The 12,746-nt window shown below is 44.4% G+C and overlaps 2 protein-coding genes across 2 annotated transcripts; one reads left to right on the forward strand and one right to left on the reverse strand.

Moving 5' to 3' along the window:
* Positions 1 to 480: 480 nt before the first annotated feature.
* LOC109479285 lies at positions 481 to 5,858 on the forward strand. Its single transcript, XM_019781242.1, has 5 exons — positions 481 to 1,521; positions 3,409 to 3,414; positions 3,830 to 3,878; positions 4,467 to 5,500; positions 5,813 to 5,858. Exons 1-5 carry the CDS (start codon positions 481 to 483, stop codon positions 5,816 to 5,818), a joined length of 2,136 nt encoding a protein of 711 aa, XP_019636801.1. The 3' UTR covers positions 5,819 to 5,858.
* A 1,516-nt stretch (positions 5,859 to 7,374) lies between these two features.
* LOC109479569 (leucine-rich repeat protein lrrA-like) lies at positions 7,375 to 10,773 on the reverse strand. Its single transcript, XM_019781562.1, has one exon. The coding sequence runs from the start codon at positions 10,613 to 10,615 to the stop codon at positions 8,099 to 8,101; it is 2,517 nt and encodes an 838-aa protein (XP_019637121.1). The 5' UTR covers positions 10,616 to 10,773; the 3' UTR covers positions 7,375 to 8,098.
* Between the last annotated feature and the right edge of the window lie 1,973 nt (positions 10,774 to 12,746).

Genomic DNA, 12,746 nt, shown 5'->3' on the forward strand with positions numbered 1-12,746 from the left:
GAATGTTGGAGCGCGAAACCTTCTCTCCGTGGCAAAAACTCCCTCGGCAGCAAATCGTCCCTCGCGGTCGCATATTACTCGCGTCGCTCAGAGAAAAAATAACACCGACGCCCAACAAGACTGCGAAGGAGGCTAGCCTTACACTACTTACAGGGACCAGATTTCTGTAGCCATGTTGAAACTTTCCTTGTTTGTGAGATCTGCTTTTTGTTTTTTTATTCATGCTATAGTTATTAGTAGTTAGTCCACGATTTTTACTAAATTCATTTATTCAATACAACTTGTTTACTAGAGCTTGTTGATTTTGTTAAGTGCATATCCTTATCAATCGGAATGCTCAAAGGTTATAGTGCACTCAAATAAACAGTTCTCTCTGATAACTTTACATGTTTTAATGACCCCCTGGTAGATTTGTGCTGAAATTTTATTCATTTTAATCTGTTGTAAATCATCTATTCATACTTCCAGAAACAGTGAATAATGCCGGGTACCCCACGGGTTAATACTAGGCCCGGAGCAGGAAGGGCGGTCTGTGACGGTGTCAGTGACTTCATGGTCATCATACTCATCATCACCCCGGCTGTCAACCTGTTCTGGCGGGGAACCTGGAACCTCATGTACGAGTACTTCCCAGGAGACATCATCACGAGCTCCTGGCTGTCCCTCGCCATCGGCAGCCCGGTTCTCCTACTAGCCGGGCTGCTGCAGCACCCCGCCCGAAGGCTGGGGCGCTGGCTTCACGGTAAAAACCAAGGCTGGCATCACCTGTATTTGGTGGTGTACGTGTACGTGGTAGCGTCTGCTTCTGTGGCACAGTGGCGCGGATTTTGGAACCTACCTACGTTCTATTTCCCTGAGTGGGTCAGCGTACTTGGGTACGGCCTGACCGCTGTTGTAGGAACGGGTTTAATGATGGGGTTTCGAATCTTTTCAAACGGCGGCGGCTGCCCGGCTTCGGTAACCGTCGACTTCGAGCCCGATCCCTTCCGAGTCCCGCTCCGATTCCGCACGGACACAGCCGAGCGATTCTCGTGGAGGTTCGCGCTGGACGTCTTCTTCTCGGTGTTCATCGCTGACCTGATCTCATTAGCATATTGGGCGGGGTACTGGGGGCTTCTGGATGTGTTGATGTTCCCGGAAGACCCTTGCTTCTCCTATTGGTTATCCTTTGGCATAGGCTACGTCATACATCTCGTCACGACCTTCCTCCAGTTTCCCGTACACAAAGCTTCCAGGAATCTGCTCGGCGCGAAGCGGGAATTCTGGAAAAGGCTTGCCCTGGAAAACGCGTTTCTGTTTTTGGTGAACTTCGGCGTGATCAACAGTTGGAGGGGACTGTGGGATCTGTATGACTGTTACCTCCTGCCGGACCAGCCCAGGCTCAGCGCCTGGCTGAGTCACGGGTTCGGCGCGCTGATTTGCTGCTTGGTCTGTGCCGGGAGGACGCTAGGCGGTGTAGGGCTCGCCGTGGACGGAGAAGAAAATGACGGGACGGCGATTCTACTCAGCACCTACGCGGAGGTCAGACATAAGCCTACAGTTTTTATGTTTACCGAAGGAAAACATATTGTTTTTGCTACGCTTCTTCTTCATCTTCTTCTGTTTCAAACACTGACCTCTGACCTGGCCAATGACCTGATTTGTTGACGTCTCTCACCGTGGTAACTAGTGCTGGGTTACATCATGTTGCAATTTTATCGTTGGAGGGATTTATACTCCTGTCTGATTATATATTTACTTACTGTTATCAAACGCAAAGAAAGGTTGACCAAATTTTCACAGTGCTTTTCGGTCGCCATAAGGAAAATGGCTTAATTTCCTGACGCGCACTGATCTTCGGGATACGTGACGTCACGATTGGGTCAAAGGTTATCAGAAGTCGATATCTGCCACCGTCCTAGCTTTCCGACTGAGCAAAATACAGGTTATTTGGATATTGACATAACCATATGTAGCGACTATTGCCAAAGGACATCTACGGTTGTTCCTGAAATAAAGGAAGCAGAATGTTTTCTTTCTTTCTTTCTTTCTTTCTTTCTTTCTTTCTTTCTTTCTTTCTTTCTTTCTTTCTTTCTTTCTTTCTTTCTTTCTTTCTTTCTTTCTTTCTTTCTTTCTTTCTTTCTTTCTTTCTTTCTTTCTTTCTTTCTTTCATTCATTCATTCTTTCTTTTGATTCATTGTTGTTTTATTCTTCAGGGCCACGAGAGGCTGCCTTGTCTGAAGCACCTAAGAAAACGTGAAGATGACGACATCGAAAGTTTAGTAACGGTTAGAACCTTCGATGCAGGAGGGAGTAGAAAATCTAACGACCGTACGCCCGATTCAGACCTTGCGGATAGACAAGGAACTGCAGCAGACCACATCAGAAGTTCCAACAGCGAATACTTGATCTAATCAACATCTCCGTACCACACGATGACTTTTTGTAGGAAATCTGACATTTGTGGCAGAATTTTACAAAAATATTGTTATGATAATAATGAAAAACTTGATGCCCATTGCTTGATTAGCAATACCAAAGCAAATAAAAAATTAGAAAAATTTGCTTGCATTTCTCAAAACCTTCGCTAGGTGACGCAGCAACAAATGCATAATGTGTACTTTATCTCTTTTAGTAAGTTTTACAGAATTTAACAGGAACATAAAACATTTTGTACGTAACGTAAGTATAAGCTGCATTCATCAAACATATTGTTTGATGAAGTTGGTGTCAAAGCTGACAGCATTGTATGGAGTCTGTACTGTTACATGAATTTATTCTAAGATTTTATGCATGAATTCGTGCTACTAGTATTAATTAGATAAAACAATGAAATACATCATGCAGATCTGGACAAATGCACAGAATTGTATAATTGTTGATATCCTAGGAATAGCATACAAGTAAGCTTGTGATTTTTCCTCCAGTAAATTATACTGTATACTATAGCTAGTACATCCATGGCCTAATATATGATACCACTCTACAATCCCTCCAACTTCACCAAATTCACCAACGTTTCGACCTTGACTACCCCCCCCCCCCAAATGAAGTACTAGTACACAATAGGGACTTAAAAGAGGGGGGGGGGTCCAGCTTAGCCTACCCTCTATAAGATCTGAGAGGTACAGGCACAGTGCCATTCAATACCTGTCAAAACTCATGAACAATGCTTTGTCTAATGTGTAATCACCCGACTACTGTTTGTATATGTGTACATATCCTTGTTATTCAGTTTGGTTATGTTTGTAAACATTGATGAGATTTTGTGCAGTTGTGTGTTCCCTGAAACTGCTTAATTCAGCCTTTTTAAAAATTGTATCATAAAGCTGCAATGTTGTTTTAGTTTTGTGTCAATTTGCGTGGACGTCCCTGGACACAAAAATAGGTCGTTTGCGAGACAGGTTTTTCCAGAAAGGCACATGCCAGCGGACAGTAGTCTGGTATCCAGTCTTACGTGATTGGGGGTATTGGGGTGTTCATGCAGGTTATGCCTTCGGGGGCTCTAATAGCTTCCCCCGCCCAGTGCAACAGGCCGCCCGTTAGGAGTGTTACGGTAATAAGTGACAGTATGCTTGGGGATTTGGTTTTCCCCCAACACGTGGAGGACTAATCAATCTCTCGTGAACTACACACCGGGAAATCTATGTGAGGCGGGCGGGACAGAGCTCTTGCGGCCCCGACCACGATCAGACTGGATACCAGGCTACCCGCTCCGTCGCTTGGACACAAAAATAGGTCGTCTGCATGACAGGTTTTTCCAGAAAGGCACATGCCAGTGCATAGTAGTCTGAACTGTGCTAAGGCTACCGTAGTTGTACTGTGGCAACTTACTGTAGTCTGAAAACAGGCAGAAAAAATGGCGGACTCTCCCGACACAGAACCTATGTTGGACCCTGGTAAGTTTTTTGCATACTTGTCCAGTTGTTTGTTTGTTCCTTTGCTTGTTTGTTTATGAACTCATGAAGAAAACACGAAGGCTAAATAGAGAATATATCTGAGCTCATTCACATAAAAAACAGAGAATTTGTGTCAGCATTTTTACAATTAGAAATGTAGTTTTTTCTAGTAAATAAACGTTATTTTTGGTTTTCTTATCTGAATTTTGTGACGTCTATGACTCTATCGGAAACAATATGACGCATTTCTATAGCCTCCGTAGCAGGCTTCTAGAACTGGGGGTTTGGTGGTCTTCGGCTGTTTTCTGACTAGCCCAGTTAAAAAAAAACGGAGGTAATTCAACCAGGCCGGCTATGTTGTCTATATGCAATCAGAAAACAGCACATAAAAGCTCCCAAAGACCCTGAAGACCCCCCCAAACTACCAGTTTTTGGCATGCTATGGAGGCTAGCATTTCTATTGTATGTTCTTTTCGTTCTGTCTGTGTCCTTCAAAGAGGACAAGGCACTTAGAGTAGTTTTGAAACATACCTTCTGCAACTATAACGTACACCTTACATCAGTAACAGTTGTGTTTTTGTATTTCAGAAGAGGTCCGTGTACCAAGAACAAGACCGTCAGCTATCCGCTGTGTTGCACACTTCGTCCTTGTGAGCTTCATCATCACCCCTTCTGTCTTGCTGTTCTGGAGGGGAACATTTAACCTCCTGGAGGGGTATCTCCCCGGAGATGATTCTTTTAGACCCTGGCTGTCTCTCGCTATTGGCAGCCCCGTTATTCTACTTGTGGGACTCCTACAGCACCACATCACGAGGCTAGGACGTTGGACAAAGGGCAAAAGTTACGTCCTGTATAGACTGTTTGCTGGCGTGTATTTCTACATGGTTGCAATAGCAGTGGTGGCCCAGTGGGTCGCTTTCTGGGACCTACCAGTGTACCTTATGCCACACATGGATAATATTATTGGACAAGGCATACGGGCAATCCTTGCGTTTGTGATTATGATATTTTTACGTACGGTCGTGCAAGGGAGGGCGTGTCCTGTGGGAGTTTCCTTCGACTTCGATCCGAAGCCTTTCCGAATCCCGCTCCGATTTCACACGGAGATTGCCGAGCGCTGTTCTTCGGGAAAGTTCGTCCTGGACGTCGTGTTCTCGCTATTCGTCGTCGACCTGATCACGGTACAGAACTGGGCGGGGACGTGGAGTTTTCTCGACTATACCATATTCCCAGAAAACCCCTGTTTGTCCTCGTGGGTCTCTCTAGGGGTAGGATACACCCTTTTCCTCCTGGTATCCATCATCCAGTTTCCCCTATACAGAGCCTCCAAAAGTTTAAGAGGAGGAAAACTAGAGTTGGCCAAAAGACTGGCCATAGAAGACACGTACGGACTTGTGGTGAATTTTGCTGTAAATAACGTATGGAGGGGGTTATGGGGTTTATACGACTGCTACATACTGTACGACCAGCCCTGGGAGAGTAACTGGTTGTCGCACGGACTGGGAGCGGCGATGTGCTTCCTTGTTTGTGCCGGAAGTAGTATAGGGAGGCCCATGGTGACTGTAGATGGTGAGGCGGACGACGGGACCGGTGTGCTGCTCCAAGTTTTCACCAGCGAGGAGGTGAGTTTCGATAATGTACTAGTAGTTCTACATAGACTAAACCAGATAAAGTTCACTTACGTGCTAGACTTACTTATTCCGCTAGGTGGCTCCCCTACATTGCCAGTTATGACTTTCGTTCGTTGATTTTACAATTCTTAACGTTGCAACAACGAAATTGACATAATATAACATCTACATTTGAATAATTTCTACAATATGTATGCATTTTCGTAAAATTGTTTTAGAAATTGTCACACTGTGATTTATTTGTTTAACGTTATGTACTTTCAGTATTGTTTTGTGAGATGACGTCGACATGTTTACCATTAGTTCTAATAGGAACCCGAAGAGACGCCCTGTCAACAACAACAACAACGATGCGGTGGTGGCCGAAACAAGCCAGACATTATCTGACGAACTTTCAGTAGATACAAATCAGCACCGTATTTAGGTAGACAGCTGTCAGTTCGATGCATTTATTTTATGTACTAAGGCCACACCAATTTAAATTGTTGCTTCTCGATTGTTGTTTTTTTTTTTAGAAAAAATATGAAGCGACTGGGCGAAAAAAATAAAAACAAGACTAGGCATCCTGTTATAGCCCCAAATGCTACGATAGGAGTCATGACGTCAACACAAAATTCTGGGTTAATATTTAAAGAATGCATTTTGAACTTTTAATCAAACCACTGCATTCAATGGAGATGAGATGGAAAAACTGTAACAACTAGGAAGAAAAGGACTTTCCTCAACTGTTGGAGGCAAAATATGAGCATATTCAAGTTAATTGATTCAGAACCAGAATCTTTTTTTTGTTGCAAATCAGAAAAAAATGAAGAGGCGAATCCGAAAACCAATAAATTAAATTGGTGTGGCCTAAATTGAATGATCTCGATGGGGATGTAGGGTAAAAGTACGGGGCACGTTGTCTATACAAATGTGTGTATCTTGTATCTCATAAAAAGTTATAGTATATATGGCATACAAATGAATCTGTGTGATTAAAACTACACAAAAATCCATTTTCCACTTCTATGATTTCTGTGTTTCAATACGTAAAGAATAATAAAATCTAAAAACTAACTGAAGAAAATAACTGGACTGGATAATTTGTACTTTTTGTTATCATATTGTTATTTATTAATGTTTTTGGTTAGTTACTGTTTTTTCTTTATTATTATTTCCATTATCATTATTTATTGTATCAAAATTTTACTATTTCTATGTGACTGTTGTGTTTTGTTGTGTAAAACAGGGCCCCATTGAAAAGAAGTACATAATCACTTAATGGGCCACCCTGTATAAAAATGACGAAAATAAAATAAATAAATAGAATGACACAGTTGGTACATGCAACTGTCATGCAAATTGGCACGTCTTTATTGTACAAAACAATTTTTTTAAGGTGAACAAGACTTAATCTCATTTGCATGCATGGTCTGTATTTACATACAAGCTAATTTGCATACAGGCTTCAATGATGTGGCTTGCAGTACAAATTTGTACAATACAATCTCGCAAAACAACAAACTTTGAACGAAGTGGCTCCAATACTCGAAATTGGTCCAAATGACCTTTATGTCCAAGCTCTTTGTATTTTACATCTTTAGTATTGTTAAAGATGTATTTTTTAAAAATTGTTTTAGAAAAAAAACTCAAGAAAAAGTAACAACAGATTTCCTGAAATGTCTAAGCGATTGCACAATTCACAGCAAGCCGACAAGTTACACACACTACATGTATATAAAGAAAGCTACAATTGATAAAAGAAACATTTAGATATTTACGATATATTTACATAGACATTGCACTCTCATTGTCACTGCATTGGTGGTATATCTTTTAAAAGGAGCAGCCTCGTTTAGTCAAGATTTGTTGAAATTAAAAAGACAACCTTGTGATAAATCTTAACATAGAAATATAACTTTGTGGTTTTCAATCATGAGTTAGCTTTACACTTTTTTTATATCTTTTTATATATTGTCGGTGAACACAAAATAGCTTTACAGTCTGAATTTCTAGTTGAAATATGGTTAACAATGCATTCTTGATTAGTTAAGATACATTTGTCACCAAGAAATCTTGATTTGTATAGAATTATCTAACCCAAATACAAAGTTCTGAGCCACTTGTTTGAATTCTAATTAGTCATTTTGCTGGTACTGCTTTGTACATTCACAAGTTTGATGCCCCACTGATCATATGAGTATACTTTTCGTATCGCTTGAAATCTCAGAATGGATTTTCTGAAAATTGTATCAAACCAACTGTCCATGTGTGCTCGGTGTTGAATCAAAGTTTCTTGGGTTCTGATTTGCGACATGGACCCAGTAGTACCAACCTTCCAATAGACCCATTTCGAAATACGGACGCCATTTTGAAATGTGCTCTCGCGAGAGCACACAGCCTGGCGAGAACGAGCGTGAACTTACACCAAAACGAGGCCGGGGATGGTTTCCCACAGGTAGTCCCAAACCATGCAGACATGGCAGCGGGCAGTCACCTTCCGTGGCTTGAGTATTCGAGCTTCACGTCGGCCTGTACAAGTTTAATTGCAAATTTCATTTAACTTTGGGTCTATTTGTAGACCAATAGTTGTCATAATTTGGAGGCTGCCTATGCGGTTGCTTCCAATGGCGCGGGCATCGCCTGAGGAGGACCGGTGTCTTGTGTACCCATGTTCTCGGTGAGCGCGATGTTCACGCTGGCGCTTGGTTCTTTCTTCGCCGCCGCGCCCTTCTTCCCTTTACCCGCCTTGGCACCTGGGCGCTTCGCCGACTTGGGTCGTCCGCCGGCACTCCCTGGTTTCGCCTTCTCTGCTTTCTTCTCTTCCTCGAGTTTCTTGGCTAAGAGCGTCTCAGGCTCTTTCTTGTTGGGATCTTGGTCGGAGGTGTTGACTGACGCCTTCTGTCGGAGCTTCTCCATGGTCTTCGGGAAACTCCGGATCTTGTTGTTGGAGATGTCCACCGACTTGATAGACGGGAGCTTCGTGACGGATTCTGGGATACCCTCCAGCATGTTGTCCGACAGGTCAAGGGTCGTGAGGGACTTCATCCTCCAGATGTCCCCTGGGAGAGCTTTGATGACGTTCGCCGAGAGGTTGAGCACCTGTATGCGGTACAGGTACGGCATGTCCATGGGGATGGCCGTCACTTGGTTCCCGGAGGCGTTCAGGACCAGGAGAGACGCCAGGATGTCGATGCGGTCGTTGGGGAGCTCTGGAAGCTGATTGGCTGACAAGTCTAACGTCGTTAGCTGGCTGAGCGTGCCGAAGTTGTCCGGAAGTGACGTCAGCTTGTTGTTGGAGAAGTTGAGGTACTGCAAGGATCGCAGCTTCACGAGAGACGGCATGAACTCGTCGACCTGGTTGTTGGACGTGTCGAGGTGGGACAGGTAGGCGAAGTCCCCCAGTTTCGGCGGGAGGGCAGTGAGCTCGTTGTGCGCCAGGTCCAGGTGCTGCAGCTGGCGGAGTCGGTGGAAGTTCGGCGGTAGGCTGCTCAGCTTGTTGTTGCGCGCGTTGAACTTCTCCAGGAAGCGGAGATTACAGATGGTGGTCGGCAGCGTGGTCAGCTCGATGTTCGAGATGTCGAGCTCGGTCAGACTTCGGAGGTCGTCGCCGATCCGAACGATCAGCGACTTGTTGTCTCCGGCTACCCTCGTGGGAAGTCGGAGAGGATTGCCGGCAACCTTGAGGCACGTGAGGGACCGTGGTGCGGTCAGGACCGGCAGTTTGTTGTCCGACACGTCCAGGAACGACAAGGACCGTAGGAAGTGGAACGGCTCCGGCAGAGCTTCCAGCTTGTTCCTGGACACGTCTAGCGAGTCCAGCGTCCGCAACTTCCGCATGTTGGTCGGGAGGGCGACCAGGGCATTGTGGGAAGCATTGAGCCGCGACAGAAGCTGATCGTCCCCGAGCGTGTCGGGAAGGGTCTCCAGCTTGTTGTGCGACACGTCCACGACCTTAAGGAGTCTTAGTCCTCCGATCTTCGCGGGCATCTCCTTGATTTCATTATGGGCGACGTCGAGGACACGTAGGGAGACCAGGGTGCCTATGCCTTCTGGCAGCGACGCTAGGATGTTGTGAGACGCGTTCAGACTCTCCAGCTTCCCCATTCCTATCAGCCTGTCTACTGACTTCAGCTGGTTGTGCGACAAGTCCAGACTCACCACCGAATCCGTCTTACCGAACTTCGCCGGGAGGGACGTCAACTTGTTCTCGGAGAAGTCGAGCACGTGGATCTTCCTGAGGTTGTGGATCTGGTCCGGAAGTTGCGTCAGGCGGTTGTGGCTGGCGTGGAGGGTGACCAGGCAGTGCCTGAGGTTGCAGATGTCCTCGGGGAGGAAGTCTAACTGGTTGTGCGACAAGTCCAAGAACTCGAGATACCTCAGAGTGCCGATAGTGGGAGGGATACAGTCCAGTTGATTGTGAGAGAGGTTCAACGAGACCAACCGCTGCAGCTTGTCCAGTCCTTCGGGAAGGGTGTGAATCAAGTTGCGGGAAGCATCGATCACATTGATGGAGCACGTTCCCTTCGCGAGTACCGCCGGCAGTGTCCGTAGCTGATTATTGGACACGTTGACGGACGAGTGCAGTTTGTAAATGCTCTTCGGTAGAGTCTTGATGGTGTTACTGGAAGCGTCAATGTAGGTAATAGACGTAGACGATCCGATGTTCTTCGGTAACGTTTTCAGCTTGTTGCCCGAGGCGTTGACCGTTGTTAAAGCTGATGCCTTGTGGATGGTTTTTGGGAGGCTTTTGATTTGATTGGTGGAGGCCTCGATTGACGTGAGGTACTTCAGCTTGGATACGGAGCCCGGGATCGCGCGGACGGTGTTGTTGGTGACGTCCAGGCTTCGTAGAGACTCCAGCCGGCCGATGCCTTTGGGCAGGCGGCGTAGCCTGTTATTCTGAGCGTCCAGATATTTTGTTTTCATCGCTAGCTCCTCGTTTTCACACACCTCCTCCGGTAGTGCCTTCATGTTGCAGGTTGAGAAGTTCATGCGAATGTGTCCGTCCGAAGTGTCCATGAACTGTAGAACAGTTCTGGGGAGAGATTTGATGACTGACCCCGGTCCTTTTGGAGGAGGGGGCTTGTCTTTGTCCCTCCTGCTACTGCCTGACCGTCGACTCATCTTGGCGTTTGTTTTCCTACTTTTTTCTCAGTCGTCACAAAGTCGCCATCTTGGAAACGCGTTGCTAAGTATTAGACTGTTGTTACGTCTGCAGTTGCTATCGTCTGGTAAAGGTCGCAAGTAGGCAAGGATTTTGAGGTTTTTCCGTCAGATTTTGAGGTTTTTCCGTCAGATTTTGACGTTTTCCCGTCAGATTTTGACGTTTTCCCGTCAGATTTTGACGTTTTCCCGTCAGATTTGGACGTTTTTCCGTCAGATTTTGGACGTTTTTCCGTCAGGTTTTGACGTTTTTCCGTCAGATTTTGACGTTTTTCCGTCAGATATGTCCTAGTTTCAGCGGGCCGTGACGTCGTTTGTTCTTCCGTGCCGACCCCAGCGGTGTAAGCCTCTAGAAGAATCCCACCTGCCACAAAAAGAACAAGAACAAAATGGCCGATCAGTTTCCACGGAGTAAACGTATAATATGCCTCTAGGATCAAAGAACAAATCCCTCGCCTGACCCAACCCCACGGTTTACTGCTAACCAATAGTATATATTACGCTTAGCCGGCTTTACATAAGACTTTAGAACTACGCACGTATACGTCAATTGGCAGCTGATACCAGTATTAACCGGCAAACATGCTTGAGCTTTGAGCTCAAATTGAATCCCCACAAAAGATATTGACATTTAGAAGGCGTGAATTATTGATTGATAGTCCAGAAAAAACAGACGGCCGAACAATGGGTATGATACGTAGACGAATGACGGGCTGTTCTTTTTTTTTTCATTCCTTGGGTAGGTAAACAATAGCACCTTATTTGTCAACGTTCTCTTCAACAGATTCAAGTACCATCGCCTTACACAATGTTTTTCAATTATCAAGGTATTTAACTTGCATAATGTTGAAATGATCATTTGTGTTTGGCAAATTCAAACACCCTTTCGTGCACCGTGGACCTAAAATACGACGAGAGTAAACAATGTCGGATAAATTGTTGTATCAAAGGTCTTTCCAAAGTACACGTACCATTCTGTGGTTAGATATTAAGTCGTTCCACCAGTCGTATGAAAATTAATCTTTGAGTGTTAATCGGAAATGGATGAACTGTATGTGGACTTAGGTAATCTTTATGTCGGAATTGTGGAGTGTTAGCTGACGAAATGTACTGGTTCGTGGCCATTTTGTAAACATTTTTTTTTATTCCAACATTTCATGACCAAAAATGGCGACGGCACACTCAAGTTATATCAACTTATTTTATGCCGCCACCAGCACAGAGTACAAATACAGGACAGGACAATACTCATTTTCACTTGAGTTAAGTGAGGAAAGTCGTGTTAAGTACATTTCCCAAGGGCACAAGATCGGTGGCATGTCAGGACTCGAACCCGGGACCGCTTGGTCGAGCACTCTGCCGCTCTGCCACACGACCCCATTTTGTAAATATGTTTTTGACCAAACGCACTACACTAAAACGTATACAATCCACACGTCACCTTGTAACATGGAGACTCAGCAGATAAAAAATATATGATATCTATAATAATATGCAGCATTTTGAATAATACATTCCTCCACAGTCCTGCTATACAATTTTACGCCAGCAAAACTAAACATCTACCAGTCTCACTCTTAGTTGCAACAATTCTGACAAAAAAGAAAAAAAAGAAACGAAATACCTTTTTCAAAACACGTTCACGGCAAACATATACATACACAGTCAATGTATATGTATATGACTACAGCATAATGATATCGTATATACATGGTCTGCACGTATCTGACCGTATAATCAGTGGTTTCTATAAACATAACCATTCTGCCAAATCTGACAAAAATTAAAGAAAAGATATACCTTTTTCAAAACACGTTCACGGCAAACATATACAGTCAATGTACATGTATATGACTACAGCACAATGATACCGTATATACATGGTCGGCACGTATCTGACTGATAATCAGTGGTTTCTATAAACATATCCATTCTGCCAATTCTGACAAAAATTTAAGAAAAGAAATACCTTTTTTAAAACACGTTCACGGCGAAAACATACACAGTCAATGTCCGTGTATATGACTACAGCACAATGATACCGTATATACATGGTCTGCACGTATCTGACCGATATCTCTCCATGTATATG

Source organism: Branchiostoma belcheri, unplaced genomic scaffold (assembly GCF_001625305.1).
Source record: "Branchiostoma belcheri isolate BF01 breed outbred unplaced genomic scaffold, Haploidv18h27 scaffold107, whole genome shotgun sequence".
Classification (NCBI taxonomy): domain Eukaryota; kingdom Metazoa; phylum Chordata; class Leptocardii; order Amphioxiformes; family Branchiostomatidae; genus Branchiostoma; species Branchiostoma belcheri.